This window comes from Oryx dammah, unplaced genomic scaffold (genome assembly GCF_014754425.2).
Source record: "Oryx dammah isolate SB20612 unplaced genomic scaffold, SCBI_Odam_1.1 HiC_scaffold_19, whole genome shotgun sequence".
Classification (NCBI taxonomy): Eukaryota; Metazoa; Chordata; class Mammalia; order Artiodactyla; family Bovidae; genus Oryx; species Oryx dammah.
The window spans coordinates 13783327-13803689 of record NW_024070203.1 but is presented as its reverse complement, the minus strand read 5'-3'; the positions used below and the strand labels follow the sequence as shown (position 1 = coordinate 13803689).

At 63.8% G+C, this 20363-nt stretch overlaps 2 protein-coding genes across 12 annotated transcripts in view; one reads left to right on the top strand and one right to left on the bottom strand.

The window, feature by feature from the left end:
* Window positions 1–774, top strand: part of IQANK1 (IQ motif and ankyrin repeat containing 1) — a 24636-nt gene extending 23862 nt beyond the window's left edge. Inside the window, exon 14 of the mRNA XM_040261621.1 lies at window positions 68–774. Coding sequence (XP_040117555.1) covers window positions 68–371 — 304 coding nt within the window. The 3' untranslated portion in view covers window positions 372–774. The remainder of the gene's footprint in view (window positions 1–67) is intronic.
* SCRIB (scribble planar cell polarity protein) lies at window positions 632–20363 on the bottom strand. 11 transcript variants are annotated; one of them, XM_040261616.1, is made up of 37 exons: window positions 20130–20363; window positions 18815–18932; window positions 18629–18707; window positions 18450–18539; window positions 18292–18348; window positions 18142–18205; window positions 17976–18050; window positions 17760–17904; window positions 17231–17349; window positions 16859–17058; window positions 16624–16790; window positions 16414–16544; window positions 16201–16323; window positions 15219–15386; window positions 14340–14717; window positions 13637–13699; window positions 13138–13227; window positions 12659–12736; window positions 11680–12003; window positions 11517–11597; window positions 11200–11439; window positions 10791–10901; window positions 10418–10711; window positions 10138–10323; window positions 4697–4807; window positions 4568–4615; window positions 4363–4437; window positions 3491–3550; window positions 2667–2774; window positions 2414–2573; window positions 2201–2339; window positions 1915–2100; window positions 1690–1832; window positions 1575–1612; window positions 1380–1454; window positions 1118–1169; window positions 632–1015 (listed from the first exon to the last, which is right to left on the bottom strand). In XM_040261616.1, the coding sequence occupies exons 1-37, from the start codon at window positions 20286–20288 to the stop codon at window positions 870–872; spliced, it is 4881 nt and encodes a 1626-aa protein (XP_040117550.1). In that variant the 5' UTR covers window positions 20289–20363; the 3' UTR covers window positions 632–869. The 11 variants fall into 11 exon arrangements, with proteins under 11 accessions (XP_040117550.1, XP_040117552.1, XP_040117554.1 ...); XM_040261618.1 differs by lacking the exon at window positions 1380–1454 and having other exon boundaries at window positions 14340–14726; XM_040261620.1 differs by lacking the exon at window positions 1380–1454.

Below are 20363 nucleotides of genomic sequence, written 5' to 3'. Positions count from 1 at the left end.
AGGCACCCGGATGCCACACCCACTCCCGCCCCAGCCCTCATGCCCACGGCCTGCGCTGTCCCCACAGGTTCGGGAAGCCGCTGGTGTTTGACCTGCGCGAGGTGGATCTGTTCCCAGCCGTGCAGCAGCAGCTGGAGGCGGTGCAGCCAGGCCTGGCGCAGGAGCTGCTGGGCCGCGGGCTGCTGGAGCAGGAGAGGTACCTGTCGCTGCTGCGGCCGACTGATGGGCCCGAGTATGGCCCCAACCAGTTCCAGGAGGCGCGCCTGCAGCACTTCCGCCTCTTCTTTGTCACCAAGGTTCGGTGGCCGCCGGCAGAGCAGCTGCAGGTCCTCCTGCCTGTGCGCGTGCAGCTGCCAGGCGGGGCCCTCTAGCAACCCGCCCCAATAAAGGGCCTGCCCCCGGGCGACGTGTACGCGCAGTGCACCTCCTCTGTGTGCGCGCACCACGCAGGGGAGGGGCCTTGGGGGTGGTGAAGGTAGTCCCCCAGCCTCCCTCCTACCGGGGGGCAGCCCAGTCTGGGTAAGCCACCTGGAGTCCTCGGAGTCCCCGCACCCGCTGCCCCCAGATCGGGAGGGACAGAGGGGCGCACATTCGTGTGCCAGCTGCTGGACAGAGTAAGACGGACCAGACGTAAAACGTAGTCAATTTTATTCTCCTTAAACCACAAAATAGAGTCTTTGGTTGTACAAACATCACTAGTTACAGTCTCGCCAGGAGGTCCCTGCTGGGGAGGACGCCGTAGGTCAGTGGCTAGAACTCCTCAGGGGACCTCTTTAAAATGCTACCGGCCAGGTTAAAAGACTCGGAGCAAGGGTGGTGTTGGCGCTGGCAGGGCCCCCACCCCAAGTCGGGGGAGGCGTCCCGCCCCTCTAGGAGGGCACTGGGCCCAGGCCTCGGCGCCCTGGCCGCATGGCCCGGCGGCTGCTGCATAAGGCCACCTCCTCGGGACCTGCGGAGCCTGGAGAGGGCCTGCCCAGAAGCACCATGGCCACTTCTCCGTCCTCCTCTGGCAGACCTGCAGGCAGGGGCAAGGAGCGAGTGAGCAGATGGGCCTGGCACCCTGGAGCAGGGGGTGCGGGGTACGGGGGGGGCACGCTGCCCTGGCATGCCAACTCACCTGGGCTCGGGCGTGGTTCCAAGGACCTCAGCTCCTCAGCGAAATCTGGGGACTGCAAGGGGGACAAGGGCTGGTCAGGGACTACGCAGACCTGCCTGAAGCCCCCCATAGGAGCCTGGGTGAGTCCCTGCAGAGCCCTGGTTGGGGGGGAGGGGGAGGAACAGGGAGGATATGGAGCAGGGGACAGGCTGGGAGACAGGCTGAGCGGAAAGCGGCAGGAGCCGGTCATGGCATCCTGCAGAAGGGCCGGAGGGCCCGGTACCTGCATGTCATAGACAGGTCTGGAAGAGGGGAGGGCAGCAAACACCCTGTAGTCAAACTTCCTCCCAGACAAGGCCTTGAAAGGACAGCGTGAGGAGAGAGGCAGAGAGTGTAAGAAGAAGAGAGGGTGGGAGTCTGGATCCCTGCCCTGCCAAGGGTGGAAGGCAGGGGAGGGCAGCAGCTGCTGGCTCCTCACCAAGCGTCCCGGGGAGGTGCCGGTCTGGGGGCCGAGGTCTGGAGGAACAAGAAGGGGTCGTCGGGAGAGGTCTGCGCCACAGGCCGGGCTCCCGCCTCCCGCCCGACGTACAGACCTTCCAAGGGGGTGGGTGACGGAGTAGGCGCAGGCGAGGGGGCCTCGGCCAGGCGCTCCAGAGGCCCCCGCTTGCTTCGGCCCTCCTGGGACTTGCTGAGGACCATCTGTGCGCGGAGGGCGTCCTGCTCCAGGGACTTCATCCTGTGGGCGGGCGGAGGGTGGGCAGCGGGTGGGCAGCGCGAGGGGCGCGGGCAGCAGGGGGCGGGGCGGGGTGGGGCCTCACCTGGCCGCCCTCCAGAGCGCCCGCTTCTCCGCCTCCAGGGCTCGGCGCTCTGCGGGGGACAAGGCCCGCTCTGGAGCCGGCAGCTCGGGGCTCTGCACACGAAGCCGCTCCTGGTGGCGCCGCTCGGCCTTGGCAGTCCGCACTGGGGCACCGCCTCCCTGCGGCGGGGGAGATGCAGGGCCGAGCCTGGGCCGGGCGACAGGACAGGAGGGCCGAGTGGAGGGGCGCCGGGCACGGGCGGAGGGGCGCTGTGGGCAGGGGCTGGGGCGGCCCTCCCCCGCCTCACCCTTCCGCCATGGGGCCCTGGCCGGCCCAGGGCGGCTCCTCCTCAGGCTCCTCATCCTCGGGAGCATCGGCTTCCGGGCGCCCCGTGTCGGCTGCCACCTCGCGCAGCATCTGCGCCCTCTTCTGCTGCAGCTTGCGGGCTACGGGGAGCGACGGGTCAGGCCGGGTGCCGGCGCCCCCTGCCCCCCACCCCACCCCGGCGCCGCCTGCTCACCCTCTTCCTCCTGCATCTTCCGCAGGTCGTCAGCGCCCACCAGCGACACGCGCTTAGGGGGGCCCTCGGCCTGGGGCACCCGAACCTCTAGCTCGAAGTACTTCTGCCGCTCGCGAAAGGACAGCTGCTCCGGAGAGGCCGTGGGCCCGGGCGTGGGGGGCTGGGGAAAGTGCACCCTCAGACCGGGCCCCTCGGGTGTCACGCCCTTGCAGGCGCACGCAAGCGGGGCACCTGAGGGCTGCCCACCACCTACCTGGGCAGGGTTGTCCAGGGGCGGGTGCAGGCCAGGCACAGCCGCGAACGTCCTATAGGCCTGCTTCACGTTGGCTGGAAGCTCAGCAGGGGAGGGCGGGGAGGGGGGCTGGGGACCGGGTGCAGTGAGCTGAGCAGGGACAGCTGTCCCTGCAGCACCGCCCACCCTGCCACCAGCTGTCCTTGCTGACTGCCCCCACCCCTGTCCCCCGGGTCAGGGCACTCACGGGCTGGGGACCACCTCTGCCCCTGGGGACCGGGGAGCCCCTTGGCCAGGCCAGAGCCAGTGGCTGGATCACCCCAGGCTTTGTCTGCAAAGGGGTTCAGGTGAGGGGTATGAGGGATGGGGTTGGGGGAGAGAGATGGCGCCAAGGTGGGCAGCTGGGTGCCCAGGAAGCGAGGCCAGCACTCACCCATCTGCTGTCTGTCAGGAAGGGGCAGAGGCTGGGCGCTGAGCTCCAAGCTGGCACTTCAGTGTCTGCCCCAACCCTGCCACCAGGCCTGGCCCTCCCCATGCAGCAGAACCAAGGAGCCTCTGCAGGCAGGTGGGGGGCTCGGGGCAGGGTGGAGTGGCCCCCGGGAACTCCCAGACATGAAGACAGATGGGGGCAAAACCGCCAGGCACTGGGGAAGGCTGCCCTGACCCCCATGCTCCTCTACCCAGGAGGCCACAGGGAGCTCCCCAGCCCGTGATACCAGCCAGCTGGGCCAGGAAGGGGCCTGCAGGCCAGCCCCCTGTGGGATGGCAGCTGGGGAAGGTGTGTGCCCTGGCACCCTCCCCGGAGGAGCAGACTCTGAACACAGCACCTCACCATGTGTACTCACCTGCTGGTGGCCAGGGGAGCAGGGGGCCTCAGCCATCTCTCCACTTGCCGCAGGCAGCACCTGGAAGAGCCGAGAGGTGGGTGTGGGGAGGGTCAGGCAGGGCTGAGGGCCCCCGAGGAGGAGGTGGGGCGTTGCCTGCCTCAGTAGCACAAAGGCTGGTCCTCAACGTCCTGACCTGAGCAGCCCTGAGACGTCTGAGATGGATGGGCTGGGCTTCTCCCGGGTGGGGCAGCCACCCTCCCTGTGAGCCTGAGAGGCCCATCAGCCAGGGAGGCCCGGCCCCTGCGAGCCACCCCCCAGCTGTGCCCCTTTCTGACGGAGAACACTGGGCCCCCTCCCCTCCTGGGGGCTTCCTACTCTTGCCTGTGTGGGGCTGAGCACAAAGCCCCTTTACAGGCTCACTCAGCCCCCAGCTGGCACAGCCTCCCCACCAGCCCTGCGGGGTCTCCCAGCAGCAGCTGGTGCTGGGCAGCCCGCCCTCCAGGGAAGGGGTAAGAACCACAGGCCTCCGCCCAGGGCCCTGCCCCCACCGTGCTCCAGTGGTGGCCCCTGGGCCCACACAGCCCTCTGCTCTGCCTTGAGTTTGCCTCTGAGAGGTGGGGGGTAGGTGGCAGCAGGTGCATCACGGCTGGGCTCAGGGGTGGAGGAGGACAGACGCATGCCAGGCTGGGGGGTGGCGCTCCAGCTCGGGCACCCCAGCCAGTCCCTGTCCCGCTTAAGGGCCATTTAAGGGCCTCAGCCCTCTCCCTGGGGGCAGGATCCTGGCAGAGCTCTGTCCTGCAGGGCCTCAGGTGAAGGGAAGGAAGACAGGGGTAGGACTGATGGACAAGTGGGCAGAGGCCAGGACAGGGGTGTGACAACCAGGGACTGACCCTCTGCATGCTGCCGGCGCCAGGGGTGGCGGCCAGGGCTCGGCAGGCTGGCTTCAGGCTCTCTGGGCTCCGACCCTGGGGGGCAGAGTGGACACAGGGCTGCCGGGGCCGTGCCCGCCAGAGTGCGGGGTGGGCAGCCAGGCCCAGGGATGCTGGGCTGTGGGGAGGAGCCCGCCACGTGGGGTGGGAGGGCCTGGGCACTCACCGTGGCCTCCGGGCCCCACAGTGGGATCTGTCCGGGCAGCTCCTTCTCCTGTGAGCAGAGGAGACAGTGGTCGGGGCCGACGGCCTCAGGCTCCCAGCCCAGGGGCTGCTGGCTGCGGGCGGCTCTGACCTTGCCGGAGCCCTCGGGGCTCAGCTCCCGGTCGATGGAGGAGATGCTTTCCAGGCTGTTCCGGCGGCCAAGGCCAGCCGCAAAGGGGTTGGCGATGATGCCTGGGGACACCTGCGGGGGAGGGGCGGAGTGGCCACACCCGAGGGAGCCGCTGGGGTGGGCTCTGCTTGCAGGACTCCAGGCCACCATTGCCTCTGTGCCCAGGGCACCCACAGGTCGCGTCTGCACACCATGCTCCTGAGGTCGGCCCTGGACACGCACCCGGGAGCACAGAACCAACAAGGTGATGGGACGACAGTGAAGCGCCCATGGCACAGAGAGGAACTGAGGCCAAAGTCCCAGTGGAAGGAGGCTGACAGACTCCTGACATCAGAAAAGGCCGTTTAAAGGAGGAAGAGTTGACTGTGGTGTTGACCGGAGTGATGGCGACAGCAGACGTGAACACGCGCTTCTCCAGCGTAAGCGAATGTCAGGATGTGATAGGTGCCTGCTCACAGGCACAGCCCAGCCCCCGAGCGGTCCTGAGACCCTGACAGCCAGGAACACGCCTGGCGCCCACATCCCGGCTCCTAAATAGCCCTGTCCACTAAGGGAACCAGTGCCCCTTGGAGAAAGAAGGTATGGGAAAGTGTGAGGTGACCCCAGACTTTCTGCTGTGCTAGAAAGGAGGCTGCCTGAGGGAGGTGGGTGATGTGAACAGGGCCCTGGGCCAGCCAGAAACCCTCTTGTCAGCTCCGTCTGTATGGCTGGAGCACCAGATATCAACAGCAGCAGTGACAACTCTCACCACGAGATTAAACGGAAAATCTGTGCTAAGGAAGGCAGCCGCCCAGCGCCTGTGGAAGGAGCAGTGGGGAGGGCACACGACTGCCCTGGGGCTGATGAGGAGCCCGATGAGGAGCCCGAGGAGGAGCGGGCTGCTGCACTCCCCAAGCACCCGCACAGCACCTGTCAGTTTCCGGGGGAAAGCATCACCTGGTGGGGTGACCCAGAGACGCCCCCATGCAGGCACCACCACCCGTGGGTCTGGTGGGAGGCCCTCCAAGACAGTGTGAGCTCTGTGATAACCCTGCCAAAATGCAGCCACTGCAGCTCATCCTGAGGAGGCACTGGACAGACCGCCAGTGAGTGCCATCCATGCCATGATGGCCTGTGCTCACCTGAAGTTCCAGGTCAGGCCGGGAGACAACCAGATGCCCACATGCCTTGTGGCTCTAAAGGTCCCCTTGGACCATTGGTGGGAGGCACGCAGGGCCTTTGAGTGAGAGGTCCTGTCTACTGTTCTTGACGCTTTTCAACTCTAAAACTATCACTACTTTATCTACTTACTTGTATCTTTCAAAACAGAAATAACAGCAGGAGAAACCACACTAATGCAGATGCTGGCCTGGGGGTCACCGAAAGGGGATTCAGACTCCTGGAGGGCTGTGTTCACAGCTGGCAAAGGTTTAGCATGAGCAGTGGTTTGCCCTCCCGGGCGCAGGGTCTTCGCTCCCCAACTGGAGGCTGACCTGGCGATGTGGCAGTGAGTGTACCGTGTCCCACCCTCCGGACCTCCGGGGAACTCCCAGGAAACTCCGCTTTTAAAGTCATCTTTAAGAACTGAAAACGAGTTCTGGGCTTCCCCGGTGGCCCAGTGGCTAAGAATTCACCTGCCAATGCAGGGGACACAGGCTCGATCCCTGCTCCAGGAAGATCCCACATGCCGCAGAACAGCTAAGCCCATGAACCACCAACTACTGAGCACAGGGTCTAGGGTCTGTGCTTCCCAACAAGAGAAGCCACCTCAATGAAAAGTCAGTGTGCAGCAACAAGACCAGCGCAGCCAAAAATAAAACTTACACAAAAATAAGCCTAACTGTATGACAAGCTGGCAGTAGGACAATACGGAGAATCATTTCCCAGTGACTTGACATAGTATTTTGACTGTACCTCCTAAGTGGATAAATCCTAAGCACATAAAGAAATGTTAAAATGCTATTAATAAATGCTAGTAATAACACTGATACGGCTTTTTGAAATCAATAATTATAGTATCACTTAATTTAATAAAATGACTTTTATGTATGATGAGAAAAAGAAACACAAATATAAAGTCAAAAGAATCAAAGCCTCCTGTCCTTAAGCATTGGTTGAAAGTAACAACCTCACGGATATTTTCCCCCTAGAAACCTGCCTCCCGAGGACCCGTATGCTGCAGAGACCCAGGAGCAAGTCCACAAGGACCAGCCAGTGATGGTCTGAGCCCCACGCCAGGGCTGAGGCAGGAGACACAGGGACGCCTGGGTGCACCATCAGGCTGGTGTGTCACCGGCTTGTCACTGCGGTGCCCACGCGGGCACCCTGCCTCACGAGGACCACAAAGACCAAAAAGCAGTCACCATGGGGGCTTCCAGGGCAGCCACTTGTTATTTAAAAATCAACCAATGAAAGGAAAGAATCAGAGTGTTTACCACACATCTCCTGTATAAAATCTTATTTTAGGATAAAAGTAGCTGATAAAATTTCTTCTTTACAGAAAGGTCATTAGAAGGACTGAAAACACTAGATGAGGAAAGAGTAACTGAGTCAGTCTTCCTTCAATCAGTAATCAAGGAAACATGGAAAAGAAAGGCAGTCTTGATCAAAATCCAAAAGGTGGTTTTTCTGAGAAGGCTGCTAAAATATACAAAACTTTGGTAAGCGTGATGGGGAGGAAGAGATGGCAGAAATCAGATCAAGACGGTGATGGGACCACAGAAATGGAGGGGAGAGGAGAGAATGTTCTGGATCTTGCCCCAAACATGCTGAGCACCAGTCAGCAAGCTCTTGGAAGTGCACAGCGGCCCCTGCAGCGCTGCCACCCGCTGGCCACCAGGCCTGCCCGCCTGTGCGGGGCCCTGGGGCAGCAGCCGGCACAGCAAGGAGAGGCAGGTCCTGATGCCAGCCCGCTGCCTGCCGTGCAGAGGTTGGGGAGGACGCCAGGGCACAGCTCATGCAAAGACGTGCTTGCAGAATCCAAAGTTTGGAGAGATGGCTGTGAACCCTGATTCTTACAGGGGTGGTAGAAGGGGTCACCACAGAAGAAGCAGGTGGGCTGAGGTTAAGAGAAATGGGGCTGGGTGGATGACTGGTGTCCTGAGGGATACATGTCGCCCCTTTTTCTTTCAAGCACCAAGCTAGCTGGAGGAAACCTGTGGGCTGCACCTCACCGTACTTGCACAGGGCTGTAAGAGCCATCAATGAAAGGACTCCAGAAAACTCAGCACTTATTTCAGAGAAAATTCTTACAGGTTATAAATGGAAACAGCCGTCCAAGTTTAAAAGAATGTTATATAAACTACCGCCTCCAAGTCGGCACAAGGCAAGGTCACTGTCCACCATCACCAGGTTCCCGAGGGGGACGGAGGAGCCTGACCTCCCAGGAAAAGGGGACCTGCAGACACCACCTGGGCCTCAGGGCTTCCTCCTGCAGACGCAACAAAGTCACTGATGAGAATCAACAAGGAAACAAGAGCCACCTAGGAATGTGCCTGGAGAAACATTACTCACACAGTCACAGAGCTCAAAGTTAACCCCGAGCTCCCAACCAACTTACAGAACTGGCAGGTCCATTTGGAAGAGAAAACACATGAAAATAGACGAAAACCGTCAAAAGGAGAAAAAACAGTGGGTGACTTCACCAGTTAGGTCTCCTGAAACATACTCTAAAGTGGCCACACCGAGGCCAGCAGCATTGGCTCAAGAACACGGCCAGCTCCTGGGGCCACGGGATGCAGATCCAACCTACAAGGAAGTCAGATCTCCCTCGATCAGTGGGAAAGTGATGGACGGTCCAGTGCATTCCACTGGGACGGAAGATCTACTTGCTTGAGAAGCAATTCCAGTAGATTGTAGTGCTCCATTTTCTAAAAAATAGCTTTGACAATCTTGCTCCAGAGAGGGTTTTCATCATCAAAACCCAAATCCAGACATTATGAGGAAGGTTAGACAACATCACTCACAGTCTCCATGTTTCTATAACCCCAGAGAAGCCATTGTGAAGGAGCAAAAGACAAAACCCACTCATGCCCTACGCAAAAAGACAGAAGCTTACAACGCAAAAGACGAACTGCGAGTTACATGAGTCACACGTCAAAGGAGACCAGGTCCATGGAGACAAGCCTGAGGCTGGGCGGGGGTGAGAGACGGGGCAAGCCTGTGGCCTCAGGCCCAACACCCCTTCTTCCAGGGTGCTGTCCTGCAGAAACGCCCCCAAAAGCATCAAGACAGGCTCCGAGCACTCTGGTTGGAAACACAGCACAGACAAAGCAACCCAGGGAGAGACGGCCAGTCAAAAGAGCCCAGCGAAGCCTCTGTAACGCTGGGGAGACAACCGCTCTGCTCTTCGCCCTGGAATGTATGTACTCTCTTTGTACTGAAACCTTAAAAGTAAGTACATGTGCTGACCGAAACATGTAAGGTCATACTTTAAATGAGAAAGCAGAAGACACGGCCCTCTCTGGAAAACCTGAGCAAGGTTCTTCACCAGAAACAACAGGTTAGGGTTCCTGCAGGCACCCAGGGATGTGGGCACAGAGACCAGCACAGGGGGTCCCAGAACCCAGGGTGTGGGGTCCCAGTCCAGCACCCAGGCAGGAGAAACAAGGACAAATGCACCATCCTTCCCAGTTTAGGAGACGACACACAGAAGGAGGGGGACCCCACCTCGGCAGTGCAGGGACAGGGGCAGTAGGCTGCCGTCCCAGAGACCCACTGTAGCCCCATCCCCAGCAAGGAGACCCTCAGGGAGCTGGCAGCTGCTGCGGGGAATGAGCCCCTGGAGGCGGGGGCTGGGGGCTGCTGCAGAAGAAGCGGTCCCCCTGGGCTGACGCTGGAAGCCCGGGGACAGTGGCAGCACAAGACAGCAGGGGACCCCGAGAGGGCACAGCCAGTCTGGTGCAGGACACAGGCCAGGCTGGACACCAGGCCTCTGCAGCCCAGTCCCGGGCCTGGCAGCCGACACTTTCTCTAGGGGCTGCAACGGAGAACCGCTGGGTTCCCATAGGCCCACCCAGGCGTTTGAGTGGGGACACGGGTCTGGGCACTGAGCTCCCTGCTAAGGGGCTGCCAGAAAGCAGGCCGGCGCCAGGCCAGCGTGGCAGGACCCAAGGGTTTGCAGGCGGGCTGTGTCCTGCTCTGGGCTGTCCTGCCCTGGCCTGGCGGCCCCAGGGCACAAATGCTGCTTGCCTGGTTCAACCTTTTCTTTGAAGACATGACCAGGCCTTCTGTACACATGCTCTGTCCCACCAGGGCCACGAGTGGGGCCGAAACGAGGGCCTGGCACCCGCACTGCATGGCTCCCCCAGGTCTGACTCGCAACGGCCAAGCACGTCCTGGCCCCGGTGCACCAGGACCCTCCCGGCCACACTGGGGGCGGGACGCAGTTCCTGTGGCCAAGTGCCGGCTGGGGGGACACTGACCTCGGGGGTGGCAGCGCTGGTGTCGAAGCCGTCGCAGACCAGCACGGTCAGGGTGTCACCCACGCTGCGCAGCAGCTGCACGGCCTCTCCGTGCGTCAGACCCAGCAGGCTCTGCTGGTTCACCTCCAGCAGCCGCAGTCCAACCCGCAGACGGCCGTCTCGCCCAGCTGCTCCCGAGGGGCTCACCTGCGGGGAGACCGCAGCGCTCAGGACCAGCCCCGGACCTGGGCCCCTCCCCGCCTGAGAAGCCCACGGGGTGGGCAGGTGAGCGGGAGCTCACCTTGGAGATGAAGATCCCCTCATCGGTGGGGTCGCAGGGGTTCCCGGCGTGGCCCTTGGCGCCCCCACGGATGCTGATGCCCAGCCTCTCCCCGGGGGCCTTCTGGATGCAGAGCTCCCGCATGCCCGGGGGCGGTGGGTCCCTCCGCACGAGCAGCACCAGCTCCAGGCAGGGCCGGAGCAGGGCGCTGACTGCTTCCTGGTGCGTGGCCTCCCGCACGTCCTGCCCGTTCACTGCCAGGATGCGGTCCCCGACCCGCAGGCCACTGCGTGCAGCCAGGCCCCGCGGGAGCACCTGTGGGGGGAGGGCCGGGCGCCATGGGCGGGGGGCCGGGCCACCCTGCACCCCAAGACGCCCATGGGGCCTGCTCTACCTTGGAAATGAACACGCCGGGCTCCTGGACACCGAATGGGTGGCTGGAGTGGTCGGAGCCCCCAACGATGCTGAGCCCCAAGGGGCCCCCTGCTCTGGGCAGACAGATCTCCTGGGAACATGGACGAACAGGAAGGGTGGCTGGAACAAGCCAAACATTAAAGGAAGGCTTCCCAAGCCCAGTGGGTGTGTGAGACCAGGGAGCGCCACCACAGGGAGGCCGTGTGATGGTGCAGAGAAGACTGCAGGGGGAGGAAGCCCCTACGCAACGACGCCCTATGTCCTGGAGCCTGCGAGGACAGGGCCAAGGCCCTTGTTCTCCCACCAGCGGGGCCGACAGCCACACCTAGAGCTGGGCGGCTGTGGAGAAGGGGGCTGGCTGGTGGGCAGGGCCAGGGCTGCGGTCTCACCTCCACTGGGTACGGCCCCTCCAGGGCAGCGGCCAGCAGACCAGGGGGCAGCCTCAGAGGCCCGGGCTCCCCTGGGGCGGCAGGGGCAGCAGTGGGGGGCAGGGGGGAGTGGGGGGGAGGGCTCGGGGCGAGGGGCCCTCCAGCCTCCCGCTCCAGCAGCAGGGCGATGGTGGGTGAGGCGGCGGTCAGCAGGGAAACGGCATGGTCGTGCCTGGCCTCGGTCATGTCCACCCCATTGATCTGCAAGAGCACAGCCCATCAGACAGCCCCAGGAAGAGGGGTTCATGGGTGCTGGGCAGGCCTACCACCATACTCACAGAAAGGACTCGGTCGCCGACCTGCAGGGTGCCTGCCCGGTGGGCGGCGCCCCCCTCAGCGATGCGGGAGATGAAGATGCCCTGCAGCGGGGGACGATGAGTGGGTGTCCGCAGGCTGGCCAGGCCTGCCCCCGCCCTGCCCTGCCCCCAGCCCCAGCCTTACTGCGTCACCGGCCCGGTAGGGTGTGGAGCCTTTCCCGCCTGCAATGCTGAAACCCAGCCCCTTTTCGCTGCGCACGAGACAGGCCACGTGGCGCTGGCGGGGTGGCCCGGGTGGCTCGGGTGGGAGCAGGGGCAGGCGCAGGCCGCCCCCTCGCCGCTCCCGCGGGCTGTAGTCATCCTCAGGCCGGAGGGCTGTGACAGTGACCGCGTTCTCAGGCTCCACCATGCGCTCCCGCCACAGCCGCATGTGTACGGTGGCACCCGCCCCGCGCAGCGCCTCCACGGCCTGCTGGTGCTCCGCTTCCTGCAGGGCCACGCCGTTCACCTGCCACACGGCACTTGTCAGCCTGCCCTCCGCAGGCGGGCTGGCTGAGCGGGCACAAGCCACAGCGTGCCAGGGGCTGCTGCCCCCCTCCCTGTGGGTACCGGCTACCTATCTGGGCAACGCAGGGCTAGGAGGCCCACTGTCGAGGAAGCAGGCGACTCCCCTACTAGGTAACAGCACTCAGTCCTGGCGCCCCTGCCCCGCATACCTGCTCCTTATCTGAGCAGTCCTGGGGAGGATGCCCGGGGGTTCTACACATCTGGCCCTGCCCCGCGCTCTCTGAGCTGCTGGGACACAGCAGCCCCTCCGTCAAGTGAGTGCAGGGTCACTTCCTCCTGCCCCCATCGCCCAGAGCAGACTGCCCTCTGACTCCCCAACAGGCACGTGGGCTCCACTGCTCCCTGACATGGCCAGAGCCCCACCCCACAGGCCTCCTGCCCAGATGCAGGTTTCTGCCTTGGACTGACCTCCGGTCTACCCGGAGCTCTAGCTTATGAGCTCCAGCTTATGAGCTCCATGCCTCACAGGGGTCTCATGCTTGGGGCTCTCAGGAGGAGCTGGGCACCCCCTATCTGGAGGGGAGGCAGCCCAGCACCAAAAGTGCGACTGAGAGGTCCCAAGGGTGTGCACTTCGCACAGTGGCTGGGGGGCTCACCTCGAGGAGCTTGTCGCCTACTCGGACCCCAGCCCGAGCTGCAGGGCCCTCCTCAGACACCCGGGAGATGAAAATGCCCTGCAGGACAGACAGACACACTCCAAGAACGTCGGTGGATGCCCTTCCAGGGAGAGGCCCTCAGCAGCTGTGCGAGGCCCAGAAGCCCCCCAGTCAGGGCTGCAAAGACACCCCAGGGAGCAGGAAAGGCAGAAGTGGGCCTGCAGTGGTCAGGCAGCCTGGGTGTGGGCTGCTGTGGGGTTCCAGGCATCAGGGAGGGAGGGTGCAGGTCAGTCCCGCGAAGTTCGACCCACACACAGCACAAGAGGCGCCGGTGAAAGGGAGATGAGGCTGAAAGAGACGGCGGGCAGACCGGCGGCCCTGACCGTCCTCTACGACGCTGCCCCCAACCCCGGCCTCCAGGACCTCGTGTGTGCAGGGGCAGGGCCCACGGGCAGCACAGGATGGGGGCGGCTCCTCACCTCGTCATCTCCCTTGTAGGGCGTGGAGCCCTTGCCACCCGCAATGCTGATGCCTAGGCCCCCCGTCTGCCGCACGATGGTGAGCGTCAGCTGGAAACAGAACAGACGCGCCGTGTCCAGGGAGGGCTGAGGGGCCGGGGCCTGGTCCCCTCCGGCCACCAGCCACCTCTCCCAGGGCCGGCTTGGGCCACAGAGGAGCTGACGAGGTGGGGGCTGCCAGGCTCCAGGGAGCACAGGCAGAGGGAGTGCTCTCCTGTGGGTGACGGGGGCCTTCCAGGGCTGGAGCGCCGCAGGACGGGGGCACACCCTGCACCTCCTCCAAGATCAGCCACCCCTGCCTGGAGGCTGGCGCCCTGTGGGTCTAGCGGGCACCCCAGGCCCTGGCTCTGAGTTTGGGGAGGAGGCCTGAGCAGCAGCGGGAAGGAGACGGAGAGCCCGCAGCCCGAGAGCAAGGTCTGCGAAGCCCGGGGAAAGAGAGCAGCAGCAAGCGAGTACAGACCTCTTCCTCCTCAATGCGAGCGGGCTCTATCAGCAGGTTATTGGCCTGGTCAAACGACACCCCCTGTTAGGACAGGACCAGCAAGGACATGCAGGTCAGCTGCCGCCCGGCCCCGCCACCTCCTTGCCCGGCCCCGCCGTGAGCAAGAAAGAGAGAGAAGACCACACCAAGCTCCCACAGCCTGAGCACCTGGCCCTTCCCGGCTGGGTCTGGTACTGCCCCCAGGCAGGGGGTCCCCTCAGGTCAGGAGGCCTGGCTGCTGCTGCCGACCTGCCAAGTGGGCAGGCTGGGCCGGTGCCAGGTGGGCCTACGCCTGGCTGTGCCAGCTCTAACCGTCCAGGCCCTCTCAGCCGCCATGGCACCAGGCTGTCTGTGCTCAGCACAGAACCACAGACATGTCAGACACAGGGCTGCTGGGGGCGGGGCATCCCATGAAGACAGGCCTGTGAGAGCCAGCCCTCCAGAGGCTAGGGCAGGCAGAGGGGCCTGGGCAGAGGCGGGGACTGCCAGGGGCTTGGGACAGGGCTACAGGGCCAGCACGGAGCTTGCAACTGAGTCAGCACCCAGCCTGCAGAGGAGAGTGGGGAGCTGGGGACAGGCACCTCCCATGCCAGTTGCCTCAAGAGTCGCCTGGGACCCACGCCAGTGTGGACCAGGGGGCCTGGTTAGTTGGGTTCGGGCCGGCGTGTGGGGCCAGACCCACCTTGACAGAGGGCGCAGAGGCCACTGCCTTCTCCTCCTCTGCTGCCACCGCCGCCTCCCCCTCCTCTTCCTCCTCAGCCTCGTCTTCTTCCTCCTCCTCTTCCGCTCGTGGAGCCCAAGACATGTGGGGGCCATTGTGCCAGCTCCCAGTCCCCCCTGGGCCCTCACTGTCTGGCGGTGTCCCCTGCAGGAGGGCCACCACGGCCTCGGGCTGGGGCAGCTTGGAGATCTTGAAGTGCTTCTTGTAGTGGGGCGTGTCCTTGCGGATGAGCCTTTGTCTGCCCCCTGGCAGGGGCCAGGGCGCCTCTGGCTGGCCCTCCTCGCTCTCGCCGTCCTCCCTGGGCAGGAGCAGCGTGTCCTCCGCGAAGCGCACAGTGGGCTGTGAGATTTGAGCATGAGGACTAGGCCAGCCCACCCCCGAGCGCAGGGCCCAAGGCAGCAGACAGGCGCTTGAGAGGGCCTGCTGCTCAAAGAACAGGGACAAGTAATGAGCCAGCGAGGGGCACAGAGCAGTCAGAGGGAAGAGCAGGCTCGGGGGCTGGGAGGCTCTGCCCACCGTGCTCTCAGCAGCCTGAGGCGGGGCCCCAGCAGGACTGTGAGGAAGGCCCTGGTGTCTGGGAATGTTCCAGAGAGGAACGTGTGGTAGCGTGGGTGGGCAAGGCCCAGTCCAAGCTGGCCTTGAAGTGAAGACCCTCCTCCCCCAGCCCTCGCCCCAGCCTGGGGCAGCCTGACTCCTGCTGAGCGCCACACAGGGAAGAGTGCACCTGGGGGCCCACCTGAGAGAACCGACTGGTGCTGCCTGCACATGTGCTTGGAAAGGAGGCGGGGTGGGAGCTGCCAGGCCCGCCCCTGAGGAAGCGGCCCCCAAGGCCAGTCTCACCTCCTCGTAGGTCTCCTCCATGACCTCCTCCTGGGTGGCTGGCACGGGTTCCTGCTGGCTCAGCCCCTCTTCCTCGGCCAGCGGGCCCTCAGGCTCGCCCTGGGAGGCTGTGCTGGCAGACAGGTGTGAGTCTGCACTCAGGCCAGACTCAGTGCTCAGCCTCTTCTCCTGTGGCAGGGGAAGGCAGTGGGTTGGGCTGCCCCCGGAAGATCCCACATTGCAGGATGCACCCCAGGGCTCCCTGCTGCCTGACCACAGAGCCTCGGGAGCTTCCCCTCCTAGCTGCCCCCATCCTGCAGGAAGTCTGTGCTCATCCTCTGGGGTGCCTGCCGTCCCACCCCTAGGGAAGCCACACTTCCAGCTCCAACAGCTGTGGATACACAAAGCCACCCTTCTGTGGTTTGAATCCTCAAGTCTCATTCCAATAAAATCACAAGGGCAGGGACTGATGAGTCCCTGAGCGAACGCCAGCTCGAGGATGGGCAGGCGCCCCAATCAGCATGAGCATGCCTCCCCAATCAGTGAGGGCAGCTTCCTGTGGGTGGCTGTACACTGGAGACATAGGTCCTGCCCCAGGCACCAGGCACCATGCTGTACCCAGGGGTCCTGAGCGAGCGGAGCTGGGCCTGCCTGACTCTGAACAGCCCCCCTCATGGAAGCTGACAGTGTGGGTGCCCTTGAGACGTGCCAGCCCATAGGCCCACTGCTCCAGCCGCTCCTGGCTCCTCACGGGCAGCTGCCCCACGTCCATGCCACGTGGCTCGGGTCTGCCTAGTGACCCTGGGTGGAGGCGGCCTGCTCTTCAGAAGGCGCGTGCACTTGGCCCTGAGCTTTCCAACCAGCACCACAGCCTGGCTCCTCTCCTGGTGGGTTCCCCATGCCCACGCCGGCCGGAAGCCCCACACCCAGCCTGGGGCTCCCAGGGGAAGGCCTGTAAGTCGGGTGGCTGTCCCTCCCGTGGCCTGCTGGTCCCCATAAGCACCTCCTCAGAGGGCGAGGGTGGCACAGGGTCAGGCCTGCAGGAGGTGGCTTCGCTCCGGCGCTCCACACCCCTCTTCATCACCTTGAGCTCGCTGGGGTGTGGCGTAGCCCGACGCTGCAGGCCCTGCAGTGGGCACAGGGGTGAGGGGCAGGTGGGGCAGGGGTCAGGCGGGGGTGGGGAGGCGGGAGCCCCGGGGACCCCACCCCGCCATACCCGTTTCTCGGCAGCGGCTTCCTCTGGGTCGTCGTCGCCCACGGGGGCCTCCAGGAACTGGATGACGCTGACACGGCTGAGCGGGGCGTCTCCCCAGCTTTCTGAAGGGCTGCTCTGCAGCCCGGGGTCCTCTGTGGAAGCGCGTGTCAGGGGGAACCCCACCCCGCCCCAGGCCCCGCCTCACCCCAGGCCCCGCCCCCAGCGACCTACCGAGGCTGGGCAGGGGCTGCTGTGGCAGCAGGTAGCAGGTGAGCACCTTCTCGCCCGTCTGGGTGTCATCCTCAGTCTGGAACCGAAGCATGGGCTGCGCCTGGTTCTCCGCTAGCCACAAGGCCTTCAGGTTGAGGTGCGTGAGTGCGAAGGGCAGACTCTGCAGGCTGGGGGTGGGGGCGCAGTCAGCTCAGGGAGAGTCAGGCCCAGCGCCGCGGGATGGGGCGGCACTCACCGGTTGCCCGCCACATCCAGCACATGTAGCTCAGCCGTGTGGGCGAGCTCTGGCGGCAGGACAGCCAGGCGGTTGTCCCTCAAAGAGAGGACGCTGAGTGCCACGCAGCCCCCAATCTCAGGCGGCAGTGCCTCTAGGTGGTTGCGGTCCACGTTGAGGTTGGTCAGCTTGGTCAGTTTCCCCAAGGAGTGGGGCAGGGCCTGGCCGGGAGGGGTGAGGATCAGAGGCCAGCAGGAGCCCGAGGGTGCAGTCTCTGCCCTGGCTCTGGCCCCAGCGAAGCAGATGTCTGGCAACTACCACTCTGCACGCCTCCAGGTGCTCCTGCTCCCCCAATCTCCCTGCCTCCCACACTAACTCTGAAACCGGCCCCACCGTCAGCAGGTTCTCAGTGAGGATCAGCTCCGACAGGTTCTCACAGTCCCCGATGGCTTCTGTCACCTCGCACAGGCGATTCTGGTCCACCTTCAAGATGGACAACTGCTTCAGCTGACCTGGCGTTGGGAAGATGCAGCAACAGGCTCAGTGGGGCCGGGAGCCTTGGACACTCACGAGACTGAAGCAGCCTGCGCTGGCGCGAGGACTCCTGCCTCCTGCACTGTGAGACCACTGAGACCTCAGCCTCCCTCCAGACATGCGCTCACTGCCCCACCCTGCTGCCAACCTGAGCAAGCCCTGCAGCTCCTGGGTCCCCAGGCCCTCATCGTGCCCTCACGAGCTCACCACCCACACTCGCCACCGTGCACTGCCTCAGCTTCTCAGGTGCTAGCACGAGTCGTGCCATTGTGGCCCAATGCCTCCCCTCCTCAGGGACGGGTCCCAGAACCCAGCAGAGCCAGGGCTCCTCGCCCCAGGACCCCGCTCGGCCCAGGTTCACACTAGCCATGCCCCTCCCAGCACTGACCAATGCCGTCTGGAAGCCGTTGCAGCAGGTTCTGTGAGAGCAGCAGGTCAGTGAGCAGCACCAGCCCCCCAAGCTCCGCGGGCAGCTCCTCCAGCCGGTTCTCAGACACATCCAGGCACACCAGGCGCCGCAGATTCCCAAGCTCCTGGGGGTGGGTGCAGAGGGTCAGGGGGAGGGACAGGACCAACGTGGGGTGGCAGCCACACCCTCACTCACCGGGGGCAGGGCCGATAGCTGGTTCCGGTCCAGCCACAGCTCCCGCAGATTGGGCAGGGCTCCCAGGGTGTCAGGCTGCAAGAAGAGGCGGGGACAGGGTGATGGCCAAGGCTCACTTGCCCTGCCTGGCCCTGCCCCACCCATGACAGCCCCACCCTCTCCACACCAGCACTTCCAGATCGTTGCCTCCCAAATCCAGCTGTTCCAGCTTAACCAGGAAAGACAGGGACCTGCAGAGGAAACAGAGCAAGGTCTGTCGTGGCCAAATGGCCCATGGTCCCTGGGGCTAGCTGCTGGCAGGGGCGAGCTCACTCACGCAGGCAGGGACTTGAGCAGATTCTCCCGGAGCTCCAGGGTCACCAGGTTGGCGAGGCTGAATGAGACCAGGACAGAGTGTGAGAGGAGGCAGGATGGTGGGGAGCAGTGCAGGAACAGGGCTCGGCTGAGCCCCCCGCCCTGCAGGAAGGCACTCACTTGCCCACGTCCCCAGGCAGCGCCTGCAGGGACACGTCATTCAGTGCCAGGTGAGCCAGACTGCGTAGCTGAGTGAAGCCTTCAGGGAGCCTAAGGAGAGAAGAGGGTCCTCAGATGCCCAGGCCAGGGCTGCAGAACCCCCACGGCCCATGCCCAGCCCTGCTATGGCCACCACCCACCTGGACAAGGGGTTCCCACTGAAGTCAGCAATCTCCAGAGCTTTGCAGAACTTGATGCTCTCGGGGATCTCAGGGATGTCTGCGAGGAGAAAGGGGTCACCATGGAGAGATGCCCACAGCCTCCAAGAGCTCAAAGCCTTTCCTGCCACCCTCAGATGCCACCCCATGCCTGCCCCAGCTCCACACCATTCCGGGACACATCCAGCTCCACCAGCTGCATGAAGTTGGCCACCTCCGGAGGCAACCGCTGGATCTCGTTGTCGCTCAGGCCCAGCTTGCGCAGGTTCAGTAGCCTAAAGAAGGGCTGTAGGCAGGGGATAGGGTCAGAGTGACAGGCCCTGTAGCGAGGGCCCCTCCCTGCTCCAGGCCACACAGGAACCCTGGGTCCTGTCCCATCACCCTGGTCTGCAGTAAGAAAAGCAACAAGATAAAAACATACACAGCTTCTCAAGCTTCTGACTTCTTGACTTTTGACACCTGGTCCCTTTGTGTTACCTCAGAGACAACCCTCCCCGCCCACCCCACCCCCCACAGGCAACGTTGCCAGCTGACCTACCTTACATGCTCAAGTCTTAGTCTTAACTGAGAAATCACTTTCTTTCTCTGACCTGATGAGTCTCTGTTCCCTGCCCTTTGTGTTCCCTCAGGGCTCTACCTACCATCTGAATCACCTCTTCGACCCACCCAGCTGGTGGGCCCTCCAAAGCCTGCAGTAGTTTCTGTGACTGTACCCCAGCAACCAGCCCAGCCTGAGACACTGACAAGAATTTGGAAACTACCAAAAAAAATATAGCGAAAACAGCAGGGGCCACAGATCCGTGTAAGGAGCCCTGGTCCAAGTTCTGGAATGAAGCCACACCCTCTGCGGCATGCAGCCCCCAGGCATTGGGCCACTTGGCACCCCATCTCCAAAAAGGAAATCCTTTTGTGACCTGCTTCCTTTAACCTTCTCTCCCAAGTGGCCTTAGAAGGAAAGCAAGCTGACGGGAAGAAACAAGGCAGTGAGAGGTAGACGGAACACAGGCTGGTCAGGGGCAGACACCATGAGAAGGCTCCCTCTGACCCCGCCCCAGCACCCTGTAGGAAGAGAACAGTCAGGACAGAGGTTGGGCTCCCCCTCCAGAGTAGTCCAGCAAGTTTGTATCCATCAGCCAAGCCGGTTAACCTTCCACCCCGATCTACCTCAAGCCCATCCACCTTCCCCAGCAGCTTTCCATCTGTAGCTCCTCCTCTAGGCTGTGACCATTCCCCACCCTCCCACCCCCCGCCCCGACCCAGGCAGGTACCTGATGACCGATGCCACCTGGTGCCAGCGCCGGCGGTGGGTGAGGAGGGTGGGGCTGGCCAGGGTGGGGCTCTGGCCAGTAAGAACCAGCAGGGCCGGCTGGACGCTGCGGTGTCCCGCGCAGGCCAGGGCCGGCTGAGGGCTCAGAGGAGCGAACGGTCGCATCCATACTGACCCTGCCGACCTGGGACGAGGGCTGGGCCGGCGGCCACTCACCTTGGGCAGCTCGCGCAGCTGGTTGGCGTCGAGGAGCAGCTCCTCCAGGCTGCGGCTGTACCGATAGATCTCCTCCGGCACGGCCTGCAGCGAGCAGTGCCGCTTGTCCACCGACTCCACGTGCCGGTTGCAGCGCCAGAGCGGGATGCACTTGAGCATGGTGCGGGCGGGCGCGGGATCCGGCGGCGGGCGGGGGGCGGGGCTCGGCCCGCATGAGCGCCGGACCGGGGGAGA